This window comes from Sebastes fasciatus, chromosome 3 (assembly GCF_043250625.1).
Source record: "Sebastes fasciatus isolate fSebFas1 chromosome 3, fSebFas1.pri, whole genome shotgun sequence".
NCBI lineage: Eukaryota > Metazoa > Chordata > Actinopteri > Perciformes > Sebastidae > Sebastes > Sebastes fasciatus.
Window position 1 is genome coordinate 24,953,285 of NC_133797.1, and position 14,663 is coordinate 24,967,947.

At 39.9% G+C, this 14,663-nt stretch overlaps 2 protein-coding genes across 2 annotated transcripts in view; both read left to right on the plus strand.

Moving 5' to 3' along the window:
- Positions 1 to 14,663, plus strand: part of LOC141764522 (NACHT, LRR and PYD domains-containing protein 3-like) — a 78,208-nt gene that overhangs the window by 12,915 nt on the left and 50,630 nt on the right. The window lies entirely within an intron of this gene.
- Positions 1 to 14,663, plus strand: part of LOC141764516 (NACHT, LRR and PYD domains-containing protein 3-like) — a 28,767-nt gene that overhangs the window by 8,757 nt on the left and 5,347 nt on the right. Inside the window, exons 5-14 of the mRNA XM_074629813.1 lie at positions 978 to 1,151; positions 2,643 to 2,816; positions 3,267 to 3,440; positions 4,764 to 4,937; positions 5,218 to 5,391; positions 5,672 to 5,845; positions 7,068 to 7,114; positions 7,239 to 9,865; positions 12,077 to 12,103; positions 12,185 to 12,290. Coding sequence (XP_074485914.1) covers positions 978 to 1,151; positions 2,643 to 2,816; positions 3,267 to 3,440; positions 4,764 to 4,937; positions 5,218 to 5,391; positions 5,672 to 5,845; positions 7,068 to 7,114; positions 7,239 to 7,783 — 1,636 coding nt within the window. The 3' untranslated portion in view covers positions 7,784 to 9,865; positions 12,077 to 12,103; positions 12,185 to 12,290. The remainder of the gene's footprint in view (positions 1 to 977; positions 1,152 to 2,642; positions 2,817 to 3,266; positions 3,441 to 4,763; positions 4,938 to 5,217; positions 5,392 to 5,671; positions 5,846 to 7,067; positions 7,115 to 7,238; positions 9,866 to 12,076; positions 12,104 to 12,184; positions 12,291 to 14,663) is intronic.

The window sequence follows — 14,663 nt, forward strand, 5'->3', positions numbered from 1 at the left end:
AGTGGCTCACTAAAGGTTACAAGAATATGGACATAAATTTGACAACACGAAGACACAATCCACCAGTTTAAATTTGTATCTAATCAAATTCATAGACATGGCGCCCCCTTCTGACACAAAATGATTATTTGCCAATCAGCCGACAATTAAAGTTGCGCTGCTTTCAAATTTCATGACATCAGCGACACAGTAACATTAGGCAATGCTAGCAGACCAGCAAGCGTACATCATATTTGACTATGACTGCAGAAAATAGCCAGGCCAATAAAAAGCAAAAAATATAATATTGTAATGAGGAATGGTTAATGACAAATGTGTGTCTCATTTGCGGTGCAAGAGTGTCAGTCGGTAAAAGATGTAACGTCGAGCGCCACTTCACACAAGTTCACAGCATTTTTTCATGGGACTTTCCGGCTGGTAGCAGTTTATGAACTTAAAAGACGACAGTCTCTGTTTACCAAACTGACGAAGAAGGCCAACGCTGCAGCAGAGGCTTCGTTTAGTGGCGCACATCCTAACGAAACAAAAAGCCATTCACCTTTGGCGGGATTCTAATAGAAGCGATGACTGCGATGGCTTCAATGTTATTAAAGGACCATGAAAGTAAGACAGAAATGATGTCTGCTATTGGCGATGTACAACTTGGTGGTGCTATGTGTAGCTGTCGGCCACTTTCATTTTGTCAAATTAGCTCTCAGAGGAAAAAAGGTTGGAGACCCCTGGTGTAAAACATTGGATCCCAGAGGTGTGACTATATTATTTTAGATTTCTGATAATTGCTGTTAAATCCCAGTAATGTACATTATTTAAAAAAAATAAAAAAAATCGTTCAAAAGATGTTCGAGATCATAATGCTTGAATGTTCATCTCATCAATTCAGTGAGGACAACCACAGAAATGTGGTTTGTTTTATATTGTCGTGTACATTGTTGAAGCAACAGTTTCAGTGTTTGTGTTAATCTCTAACTCTCCTTCAGGCTGAGTGGCTGTAATCTGTCGGAGAGAAGCTGTGAAGCTCTGTCCTCAGTTCTCAGCACCCAGTCCTCTAGTCTGAGAGAGCTGGACCTGAGTAACAACGACCTGCAGGATTCAGGAGTGAAGCTGCTCTGTGTTGGACTGGAGAGTCCACACTGTACACTGGAGACTCTCAGGTCAGATCTCACTCTGATGCTTTTGTGTAACGCTTTGTTGTACTTCAAACATTAAATGCTCTATTAAGTGGGTTCTCAATCTTACTGAAAAAATGATGGGACAGGGTTGATGTTGTATGTCAGGGTTCAATGCATTATTTTTCAATATGTGAAGGGGTGTGTGTTCAAGCTAAAACATGGGTGATAGGTTGTTCTTTAAGCACACGAACCAAAATAAAAGTTCTGTATCATATAATAGTTTTTACCTTTTTTTCATCTGTGAAACAGGTGGGAAAAAAAAAATTGCCAGGTGAAAAGAAAAGTTTTGCCAGGATCATTTGCCAGTTGTTGTGGTTGTAATACTCATTTTCACTCCAAACTAAAGGTACACAATAGTCTGTGTTAGCAAGTTATGTAAATTAAACATTAATGCTTTTAGTCCTATTTAAAACATAGGGTAGTGATGCACTTCAGCCTCTTGTGGACGAAATGAGTATTACAACAACAAACACGTTTTTTCACCTGGCAAACATTTTTTCCCACCTGTTTCAAAGATGATTTTTTTTTTTTTTTTTTTTTTAAGTAACTGCCTCTCAGGGCTTCCATAAGAAACTGTTTGTTTCATACAATAATAGGTTTTAGTTGAAGCCCCCCTTACTTGTATCTAACAAAAGCTGAGCCCGCTCATCACCCTAAAAAAAATGTACAAATCCTCGAACAAAATCCTCAATTTGAATAAGGTGATTCAGTTTGATTCAAATGAGTTAGTCTTTTTTAAATTAAATTAACTTTCTTTAATGGATACAACTCGTCAGTTTCGTCAACATGAATAAAGTGATGACATCTTGACGGATTCACCAAGTGATTGCAGATACATGATGTGATCTCTTCTTTGTAACAACTTAATTGATTTACTATAATAGTGTTAGAGCTGAAATAGATTTTTTGTTATTGTGGTTAAATAAATGTAATTTGTGGTGTTGTTAGATTGCTGCGAGACCGCCCCGTTAATACAGGTGCAGGCCTCTTTTCAATGTGATGGACGTGCAGAGTTTGTTTTCACATTCATCTGCTGAAAGGGGATTGTTTCTTTGTGTTCACCTGAAATTTCTGCAATTTACACAAGTATGATGTGGAAACTTGAAGCCTCTAGTGCACATACTTATAGACTAATGGACTTTTCAGGGAAGTAGCTGACGTTTTGTTTCCAACTTGTTTCAATATAACAGGCTCTGGATTTTTAATTGAGGGACAACAATGTGGAAAACTCATATCAGACAAAAAAAATTATTCTGTCAGAGGTTCTCATTATAACACTGATTCCCCATTGCTGAAACAAGCATGGATTTTTGCTAACTATATGAAAGACTGTGTTTTTGATGACTATTTGTCTGCACTTTCCATCATTAGAACAATCCACAGTGAACCTTGTTCACTGACACTGAATATATCTGGTATGTAAAAGCAAAACAAGGAATCATTATTATTGAATATTCTTTGTTTCTATTTCAGGTTGAGTCAAACTTGGCTCACAATGAAATGCTGTCCGGAGCTCTCATCAGTTCTCAGCTCTAAGTCCTCCCGTCTGAGAGAGCTGGACCTGAGTAACAATGACGTGCAGGATCCAGGAGTGAAGCTGGTCTCTGTTGGACTGGAGAGTCCACACTGTACACTGGAGACTCTCAGGTCAGATCATTCTGTTGGAATTTTGTGTAGCACAATGTGTCTCCATTTTACTGGGCTTTCATTTGAAAATGAAGCAGCAGGAAACATTTAAAAACATTTCACCTGGAGATGGAATTTACAACCAACTCAGTTTTATTATTATTAGTTTACGCTAGCCAGCTAGAGCTGATAAAGTCTGCAAACAACAGTCACTCACTGCAGCCTGCAAAATCCACAGTTGTCTGCTAGAGGTTCACAGAGAAATTATGTCAGAACTTCACATCAGTTCTCAGGTCCCAGCCCTCTAGTCTGAGAGAGCTGGACCTAGAAGCAAGATCTTCCATTACCAATCAGTAACTCATCAATAGAACAAGGAAATTCTAAAATTGAGAATTTTGAGAACATTTTTTTTTTTACTTTATAGACAATATAAACTGTATCTGTATTTCTTTTTCACTAACTCTTCTTCAGGCTGAGTAGCTGTAATCTGTCAAAGAGAAGCTGTAAAGCTCTGTTCTCAGTTCTCAGCTCTCAGTCCTCTAGTCTGAGAGAGCTGGACCTGAGTAACAACGACCTGCAGGATTCAGGAGTGAAGCTGGTCTGTTTTGGACTGGAGAGTCCACACTGTACACTGGAGACTCTCAGGTCAGATCTCACTCTGATGCTTTTGTGTAACACTGTATTGTGCCTCAATTATTTAAGGATCAGTGTGTAGGATCTGGCGGTATCTAGCAGTGAGGTTGCAGATTGCAACCAACTGAAGCCTCTCCCGTGTGCCAAGCGTGTAGGAGAACTATGGTGGCTGGCCAAAAACACGAATGGCCCTATCTATTGCCAGCTGTTGTACTGTATGAGTAGCGTAGGTCATTTGGAGCAGAGCCAGTGTGTAGAGTGTATGGGGGAAGTGAGTTGTGAAGCAAGAGAGAGAGAGCGGTGGCAATGGGAGCGAGTAACGTTATCGGGTTTGTCTGTTCTCAGCTTCTGTAAAAACATGGTGCTGTAACATGGCGGACTCCCTAAAGAGGACCCGCTCCGTATGTAGATATAGATGGCTCATTCTAAGGCAGTGGTTCCCAACCTGGGATCCAGGCCCCCCCTTAGGGGGGTGACAAAGATCACTGGGAGTGCACCAGGATTTGTCAGCTCTGAGGTTGTCAAAATTAGATTTGCTCATGTATAACTAAAATCATAATAACACACTTACTGGATAATTTCTATTTAAAAAGATTTATTTTTTGCTACTTAGTAGCAAAATCTGCTTCAATCCATATTTGTTGTCATGTAGCCTTTTGGCTAGTAGGGGGGCGTCAAGGAAAATAGGTTGGGAACCACTGGTCTAAGGTAACAAAAACTCAACAATTCTTATTTTCAGATGATTATGCGCTAAAGAAAACATACTAATTAATATGATATTCCATTTCTGTCACTAGATTTCCTTAATTTGTTACACACTGTTCCTTTAAATGTCTAGTTTTGCATTGCGTGCTTATTGCTGCAACAGAACTTTATTTTTCATGATAATTACAAAATTATACATGACTTTTTCTATGGTTTCAACTATGTTCTTAATCTGGACCACGTTCAGATCATCAAATGTTCGCACTTTGAATCATAAAAACATTCAACAAATGTTCTTGATAAATACCCTAAACGGAACCAGGACAGTGACTTTAAATTTTGGCATTGAGGATAAAATTTGGCGCTGAAAACAAAACCTGAACTTAAAAAGGAAACATTTGCATTGAAACATTAGTATTGGAAAAAGTTCCACTGGAAAATAAAACACAAGCATTAAAAAACATTTAATTTTTATATTTTTGCATTCGGTTGTGGTTTTCCTGTTCAGGTCTGGTTTTGAAAGCCAAATTTTATTTTCAATGGCTAAATTTAAAGTTACTGTCCTGGCTCCACAGTCTACAGTTCTGAGATCCTAAACTGAACATAGGAAAATATCTTTTACTTATTTAGGATGAGTCAAACCAGGCTCACAAAGAAATGCTGTCAGGAGTTCACCTCAGTTCTCAGCTCCCAATCCTCCTGTCTGAGAGAGCTGGACCTGAGTAACAACGACCTGCAGGATTCAGGAGTGAAGCTGGTCTCTGCTGGACTGGAGAGTCCACAATGTACACTGGAGACTCTCAGGTCAGTATTCATCATTTATTTAACAGATGGCCATTTAAATGATAATGGTACATATAAATTGATGTCATTGATGATATCTAACAATTGTATGATTCAGAGTATACTCAAAAACACTGACGTAACAGCTCTCTGCAAGAAATTTGAGAAATGTTGTAGTACTTTTTAAACTTAAACAGCAAATTCACCCTAACAAGGAAAAGGACACCCATTGATACATAAAAAAACCTCTATCTAATCTGTATGTGTCTATGTCAACATGGGGGCGGGGGTATGTGTCCAGGCTGTCTGGCTGTCTGATCACAGAGGAAGGCTGTACTTCTCTGGCTTCAGCTCTGAGATCCAACCCCTCCCATCTGAGAGAGCTGGACCTGAGTAACAACGACCTGCAGGATTCAGGAGTGAAGCTGGTCTCTGCTGGACTGGAGAGTCCACAATGTACACTGGAGACTCTCAGGTCAGTATTCATCATTTATTTAACAGATGGCCATTTAAATGATAATGGTACATATAAATTGATGTCATTGATGATATCTAACAATTGTATGATTCAGAGTATACTCAAAAACACTGACGTAACAGCTCTCTGCAAGAAATTTGAGAAATGTTGTAGTACTTTTTAAACTTAAACAGCAAATTCACCCTAACAAGGAAAAGGACACCCATTGATACATAAAAAAACCTCTATCTAATCTGTATGTGTCTATGTCAACATGGGGGCGGGGGTATGTGTCCAGGCTGTCTGGCTGTCTGATCACAGAGGAAGGCTGTACTTCTCTGGCTTCAGCTCTGAGATCCAACCCCTCCCATCTGAGAGAGCTGGACCTGAGCTACAATCATCCAGGAGACTCAGGAGTGAAGCTGCATTTTGCTGGACTGGAGGATCCACACTGGAGACTGGAAACTCTCAGGTATGAACGAACAACAAGAACTCACACTCTGTGGCCATGTTCAGACCTGGCGTTAGAATGTGACTCCACATGCGTCTCCAGTGACCACTTGTGATCCGATCTCACTTCCCCGCTCTATATACAAATAAACACGTAGTAAACACATGGCTAATACAGCAGACACTGTGACGTAATATTATAGGAATGTCAGTAGTAATATATTACATATTTGTGAGTTCGGGTACATTTCATTAACATCAAAATAAAATGTTATTTTACTGCCGGTCCCCAAGGACCTCCATGCCGCCGACACGGTAGAGAGCTTCAGAGAGCCGGGGATGAGAGAGAGTGAGCGGGCGAGCGGGCAGGTGGGCGCCAGCTCCGTGCAAAGCACCGGAATAAAAAACACAGACACATCACCGACAGTATGATAATAATGCACTTCTCGTGTCTAGTCTGATAATCTGTAGATAAGATATATTTGAATAAAATACAGTTACCAGTACCGACAGAATACAGTAGAGCACGGAAGCTGTTTCCATGTCACAAGGCAGACAAGCTCTCACGTCTGCCTGTCTATTCACATGAGGAGTGCAGAGACCCGCGGATCCAAGCAGGATGTCAGTTGAGTAGACGGTCCTTAATGTGGCCCAGGACACATTCACATACACACTGCTAAAAGAATGTGACCATATGTGGCCCAGACCACCTCTGATCGGATCTCAATGCGTTCACACCTGTACTTAAAGCTGTCCACTTGTGATCCGATCACTCAGGATGCATGTTAATACCAGGTCTGAACAGGGCCTATCTCTGTGTCACAATGGCAAGCTGAGGACTGTTGGTTCACAGTCTGTACCAGCAGCACTGCTGATAACAGTGAAGACAGTCACTGATGTTACTGAGAGTCCCTGTCCCCACTGAGACTGACCTCCTAACTGGTCTAATACCGGATCAGGATTCAGTGGTGGTTATACAACAACAACTACGACTCTCTGGATTCCTGTTGTGACTTAAGTTAAAAGGGATATCATTAGAAAAGTATATATCATATATTTTTATTCTTATCAGTCATGTAGCTTCTCTCAGGACTTTGTTCAGACTGCAGCATTCTGAATGAGCTGCAGATATCTGAGTTTGTTTTAAAGAGACTGACTCCTGTCCTAAATCTGAGAGAAGGTTTATGAAGATCATTGATGAGGAAGCTTCTGAAGGTTCATTCTGACTTTGTTTCTTCCTCCAGGGTGGAACATGGTGGAGAGCAGAGGCTGAAACCTGGTCTGAGGAAGTGTAAGTGTGTGTTCACTTTAAAGTAGTTTAAATCAAAAGCTTGTGTATCTGCATTCAGTTCTCAGTTTCAAAGAAGTGTTAGATGATAAACTGCTGCTGTATTGTGTCTTGTTCTCTCTATCAGATGCCTGTGAACTCACACTGGACACAAACACAGTAAACAGAAACCTCAAACTGTCTGACAACAACAGGAAGGTGACAGCAGCGAGAGAGAAGCAGCCATATCCTTATCATCCAGACAGGTTCGACTTCTGGTTCCAGCTGATGTGTTGTAATGATCTAACTGGTCGCTGTTACTGGGAGGTCGAGAGGAGAGGAGATGTCGATGTATCGGTGAGTTACAGAGGAATCAAGAGGAGAGGAAAGAGCAACGACTGCTGCTTTGGAGGAAATAATCAGTCCTGGAATCTTCTCTGCTCTGATGTTGAAGGTTACTCTGTCAGTCACAATGACATAACTACACGCCCCTCCTCCTCCTCCTCCTCCTCCTCTGTTTCTAACAGAGTAGGAGTGTATGTGGACTATCCTGCTGGCATTCTGTCCTTCTACAGAGTCTCCTCTGACACACCGATCCACCTCTACACCTTTAACACCACATTCACCAAACCTCTTTATCCTGGGTTTGGGTTTGGGTGCACTGGTTGCTCAGTGACTCTGTGTTCACTGTAAAAGGAAGAATCTCCTCCTGTGTAGAGAAACACTCACACATGCTAACAAACACACACAAACACACACACACACAATCTTTTTCCAAGTCATATTAACTCAAAGTTAAGAGAAAAATGTTTTGTTTTAAGATTAAGATAAGATAAGCCTTTATTGATCCCCAGAGGAGAAATTCAGGTGTTGAAGCTGCACAAGGACAGAAATAAGTACAGATTTACAGAGAAAGCTAAAAAAAGAAAAGAAAAAAAGAATAATAATTAGAATTGTAAAGACTAGAAAATACCGCCTTGGGGTTGTACGCCTCCGACAACCAATCAAGTTTTCAATTTGAGTTATGGCCAAAAACGTGTTTTTAACATATGGCCGTGTTTTTTTCTGTGAGGTCACAGTGACCTTGACCTTTGACCATCAAAATATAATCAGTTCATCCTTGCGTTCAAGTAGACGTTTGTGCCAAATTTTAAGAGATTCCCTCCAGACGTTCCATTCACAAGAATGGGACGGACGGATGGACGGACAACCCGAAAACATAATGCCTCCAGCCACAGCTGTCGCAAGCGTGGAGGCATAATAAATAATAAGAATACAATAAAAATAGAAACTAAAAAGAGCAATTAGACTCAAAATTACAATACAATATTAAAACAGTACCCACGACCAGAGTATGTACAGAGTACATACTTTAACTATTAGTTCAATACTGTCTCAAGCAAAGTGACATTGTGGTGTGGTTAGTAGTAGAGTATAGTATATGTAGAGTAATATGATGCCACCAACTATAACAGTGTACACCAGAATAGTATATAATATAGTAAATATAGTGTGGGATATAAAGTAAAATGGTGAAAAAAATATATATTTAACATAATGTATAGTAAGTATAGCACAGAATATTAAGTATAATAAAGTACAGTATGAGAATAGTATAGTTTATAATATATCATGAAAAATACAATTACAACAACTACTACTACTAAAAATACATATGTATAGTATAACATAATAATACACATAATACATGATAAAAACTATATGTATTCGTGTGCAATATTTGCAAATCAATCCAACAGAGAAAGATAGGGAGAGTGTGCCAGACACTGTGGGAACTGTGTGTGTGTTTATGATTTTTGTTGAATGCAGTATGTGTCTGTGATTTTAAATACCTTGATTTAAATAATGTATGTTTTCATTCAGTCTTTGGAGGTAAAGATAAAGATTTTAGTTGGAGTTTTCTTTACAGTCTTATTTTTTTCCACATATAAATAAGTACAGAATGTTTTCCAGTGAGATTACAGGGTTTCACACATATGCATATACTGTATCTTATAATCTTATATAATATTCTAAAGATATATATCAGTGATCTCGGGTTTAATTTACATCCTCATCAGATGAACAGTGTAGGGACCTTTTTTAAACAAGCGGGACCAATTTGAGGGGACTGAAAGTAACTGAAAAAAAGGCAACATTTTAGATGTTTTTTGCATCATTTTAGACACATTTCTCCAACATTCAGCCTGAAATATTTGGTATCTTTGGAAAATTTGGGCTCTCCACTAGAATTTAAAAATGAGGTTCTGTAGGATTGAACAATGTTTGGCTGAGCAACATGGATTTGTAAAGATGCAGTCCCCAGAGGGTTCACCAAAATTCTGTGAATCCCCTCCAAAGTCATCATCATTTAAAATAAAACAGTAACTCTGGTATCCAGCTGAGGGTGTTGACTGTGACTTTTTTGCCAGCTTCGTGTCGGAACTCGTTCATCATGAGTCTCGAATTTTCATGAGCCACTTTTGGATCAAAACGGTTTTGCCTTCTGGGACAAGAGTCATCTAAAAACAACATGTCATGCAGTGTTGTGTAATGTAGTAATGTACAATGTTGGGTGGGTTTTTACTAAAAATCACATGACAAAGAGGAACCCAAATAAACTGATGTCGTAATTTCACTTCTACGTCAGACACAGCTGACTGTATTTCCTCATTCTTCATTTCTTGTAAACTTACTTGACTTAAATGCAGCCAGACTGCAGAGTGACCGGACACTGATGTGGTTGACACGTTCTAATATTCTCTAAACCTTCAGGTGAGAGCCTTGAGTTTTTCTTTATATACTTCCTCTCATTATGTAGATAACTTTGTAGATAAATTTGTAATATGATGTGAAGCTGACACTCTCTTTTAATTCCATGTGGCAATGCAATGTTGGTCTGTCTCACAGGCGGATAAGATAAGATATGCTTTTATTTATACCTAGAGGGGAAATTCCAGAAGTAAAAATGTGAACTATACAACAGTAATTAAAGACAAAGTTAAGAGGTAAGGTGACAGTGGTGTAGTTTATAGCATCACGTCTAGTATATATGTAAACAGTGTAAACCAGAATAATATATAATGTGTTTAAGTAATGATACTTAGTGTTGTCTGTATTAATTTGCAACATAATAGAAATACAATGTAGTATATAATGTAGTAAGACAGTATAACATATTAACATAGTATAGTAGGGGATATAAGATAGAGTATAAGGTGCAGTGTAAAAATAATATAGTATAATGTAGTATACTACAGCAGTATAACAGAATATTAAATGTAAATGGACTTGCATTTATATAGCGCTTTTCTAGTCTTCTGACCACTCAAAGCGCTTTACACTACACGTCACAAATTCATACACTGATGGCAGAGGCTACTAAGGTGCCAACTTTGCCCATCAGGATTTAATTTAAATACTCATTCACACACCGATGGCTATGCCTTCGGTAGCAATTTTTGGGGTTAAGTGTCTTGCTCAAGGACACATCGACATGTGACCCGGAGCAGTTAGGGATCGAACCACCGACCTTCCGATTGGTGGACAACCTGCTCTATCCCCTGAGCCACAGCCACCCTTGTAATATGTAATATGGTGTAATATGGCACAGTATGGTAAAGTTTTTCCAGAGAAATATCATCTTACTCCACAGTTTTTGTAAATGGGATGTACTATGTAAGGGATAATGGACAGCGAGCCGGTCACTGTTGTGAAAGAATCCCAGTCGTTTTTGGTCCCATGAGGTTGGCACGGTTTACCATGGTTACACGTCTCCAACCGGCAAGGAGGCTCTCAGGAAGTGACGACGTAAATTACTGCTCAGTGCGTCCGAAAAGATTCATACTACTGTTATTTATTCACACTAAAGTATGTTGACGCTGACTTTCGTTGACTTAACGGCCACAGGTGTCGCTGTTAACAAGCATTTCTAATTCTTACAAACAGTCCCTTTAAGACATTTATATTGCTATTTTCCGTCGAACAGTGCTGTTTTATTTTGAAAGAACCTGGTCTCGAACATCACCGGTAGTAGAGCTCACCGTAGGCTATTCAATGTTGAGTAAAAAGTGTTTAACAATGGTGAAACCTTAGATAAGCTCCAGTTGAGGCCGTAACAAGGTAATTTAATTTGTTAATACGTATCTTTGTAAAGGTTTACAGTTACTTTTTACTTGATGTTAGCGAACCTGAAAAGTAAACATTAACTTTGGAGTTACGCTAGCTGAACGGCTACAAAGGGTTAAATAATATTGGTGATAGCTAACGTTAGTTGGATGATTTATTCTAGACTGACTGTATAAGGTTAGGTTGAAGATATCTATGTTACATGGCATTTACCTTTGACTTGACGTATTTAGCTAACTGTCTGTTAATGGCTGATCTTCAATCAATCAATAATGTCAAAGAAAAGCAGGTCATAGTGATGTGTTGGTCACGAATGAGCCGGTTCAATGAGCCGACTCTTTTAAGTGAAGCTAAGATCCGGCTCCCGTCCGAGAGCCGTTTTTTTTTTCTTTTTTATTAAATCAAGGCAGAATAATAGGACAATTTCCATAGGATCATACCATCAAGCATGGAGGGGCGGGGGTGCAGGGTGCGCTGACCGTCTACAGGTACAAAGCAGGAGGGAGAGAAAGAGAGAGAGGAGTGTGGTGCGCGAATAGCAGACAAGATGAGTGACAGTCGGAAACGAAGCAGCATGTAAAATTATGATATTCTGGAAATTATAAGGTTTAGTATAATTATATTGAATAATTTAAGTGATATATGTGCACACATACTAATCATAGGTCAAAACAGTGCTAAATTTGGCTGAATTATAAAAGGCAGAAGTTTTAAAATAAAGAGCAGTTTGGGAGCCGAAAGAGCCGGCTCTTCTTGGTGAGCTGAGCCAAATGATCTGGTTCACTAAAAAGAAACGGAATTCCCATCACTAAGGTCAGCCTCTCTAACTTTCACTTTCTCTCTCTTGTTGTGACGCAGAATATTTTCTCCCTCCAGACAAAAAAGGTAAAAAAGCGTGTTTTTAATGTAAATGTTTCATGTCTGATTTCTGTGTTTTCTTCTGTAATGACTCGTGTTATCTGACAGTTTGTGCTTTTAGACACAATCATCAGAGTAAGAACTGGTTGAATGTGTGAGAAGTTTCCAGGTTGTTGGTCGACAGGATCAACCGTTCGGCTCTTGTGTTTTAAAGGTCAGTAATCTGTGTGAAAGCTTCTTTATAGTTACAGTAGTTTGTTTGTTTGTTTGTTTGTTTGTCAAAAAACAATTTAAAATTGAGTCACAAACGGCCATAAAGATCTGAATACAAGGCACTAGCCTCTGAGGGGGGGAAGTAACAAAAATGGAGGTGATGAAGATGTTTGTGAATTGAAAAATTGAAAACTGGTGTGATAAAGTGATTTGATTAATTTAATTTGTCTAAAACAGTCGTGATATGATGAAAACAGAGCCATGTTTAATAATTTTCACCATCTTACATTTTTATTTTTATGATTTTATTTAAAGGGACTGTTTGTAAGAATCATAAGTGCTTGTTAACAGCAACACCTGTGGCCGTTAAGTCAACGAAAGTCAGCGTTGGGCTCGCGCTTGCTCGCTCTAAATAGACATGAGCGAGCATCGCTCAAAACAGTGAGTCGACACATGTCAGCTAAAACCACAATATCACTCTATTTCACCTGCCTGGCAGTAATGTTAGCTGACCAGACGAAGGTCTCCCCATGAATCAATGCTGATCCTAGTGTTGGCTTTTCCTGCTTCAGCCTACCGACCGTGGTCAGAAGGAACAGGGAGACACCGGAGTTTTGGTCGGAGACGATAACGTTTCTCGCTGCGGAGCCTTGACACTTCACAAGACAAGGGAAATCTCTGTTGGTCTGGAGGAGCTGCAGCATTTATTTCTGCACAAACGTCCACTGTACATTTACTAGATATTCTCAGAGCTGCGAAGTCTTCTGCAGTGTGGAGTGTGCGCGCATGAACGTGAGGTGGAGCGAGCAGCGGAGCAGAGTAGAGCAGAGTAGAGCAGAGACTCCGGCCCTGGAGACCAAAGCTACGGTCTCCCCCACGTACTCCGACTGCCGTCAACACTGTTTAACAGACGGGCTTCACTAGATACAACCAAGAGGTTTTGGTGCTTCTGTGTAGTTTGTGTTGGAGTCTGATGGTACGTGTTCACAGGGAGTCTGAACAGCGTAGCCACACGCGAGCGCGAATATGCGAGTGCGTATGGGAAACCGACCCGGTAGAGTTGTACGTGTAAAAAGTTACAAACAGTCCCTTTAACCTTTATTTAACCAGGTTAGTCCCATTGAGATTAAGAACCTCTTTTCCAAGGGAGACCTGGCCAAGACGGTCAGCAGCAAGAACACAAAGTTGCAGACAAAGACACAAATAAAATTCAATTCACAAACTCTAAAAGCACTAAAATCTGCATTAAAAGAGAACTATCTAAAGACAAATGGGGGACATTCCTCATTCACAACACAGAATGGCCATTTACAATTTAAGGAAAGTGGCCTCAAAGAGGTGCAAATAACAAAAAAATAACTGAAGAAAAAGGAAGTGATGAAAATGGATGTATGAATTAAAAAATGGAGGTGATGAAAATGTGTGTGAATTAAAAAATAGAGTGAGAAATTGAAAATTGATTTGATGAACTTTGACGATATACTTGAAGCAGTGTTACTCTGATAGTCATCTGTCGACCATTCATCAATCACAACACCCAACTCACATTTAGCATGTTGTTTACAACACACAAATCTTGTTACTTTCGCCTTATCGAACGCTCTCCACTTACGCCCTGTTCAGACCTGGTGTTAACATGCATCCTGGGTGATCTGGCTTCAACACAACACACACATAGAGCTTTGACTGTGAATAATGTTGGTGGATGGACATGAGTGCTGAGCTCTGACATGGGGAACAATCATGGACAATAGGTCCTGTTCAGACCTGGTATTAACATGCGTCCTGAGTGATCGGATCACAAGTGGACAGCTCTGAGTACAGGTGTCAACACACTCAAGACACATTGAGGACGTATTGAGATCCGATCACTGAGACCACATTCAGAGGTGGTCTGAGCCGCATATGGCCACATTCTTTTAGTATTGTGTACGCAAATGTGTCCTTGGCCACATTAAGGACTGTCTACTCAACTAACGTCCCGCTGGGATCTGCGGGTCTCTGCGCTCCTCAGGTGTATAGACAGGCATACGCAAGCGCTTCTCTGCCTCGTGACATGGAAATGGCCTCTGTGCTCTACTGTTTACCCCACTGTTGCCTGGCAAAGGCATTACATTCATGTAATATTGTATCACAACGTCTGCTGTATTAGTCATGTGTTTACTACGTGTTTATTTGCATATAGAGAGGGGAAGTGAGATCAGATCACAAGTGGTCACTCAAGACGCATGTGGAGACACATTCTAAAATCAGGTGTGAACAGACGTACTTAAAGCTGTCCACTTGTGACCGGATCACTCAGGACGCATGTTAACACCAGGTCTGAACAGGGCCTATGTAAAGACGTTCGCCTGCACTGTAGTCAGTGGGCGTT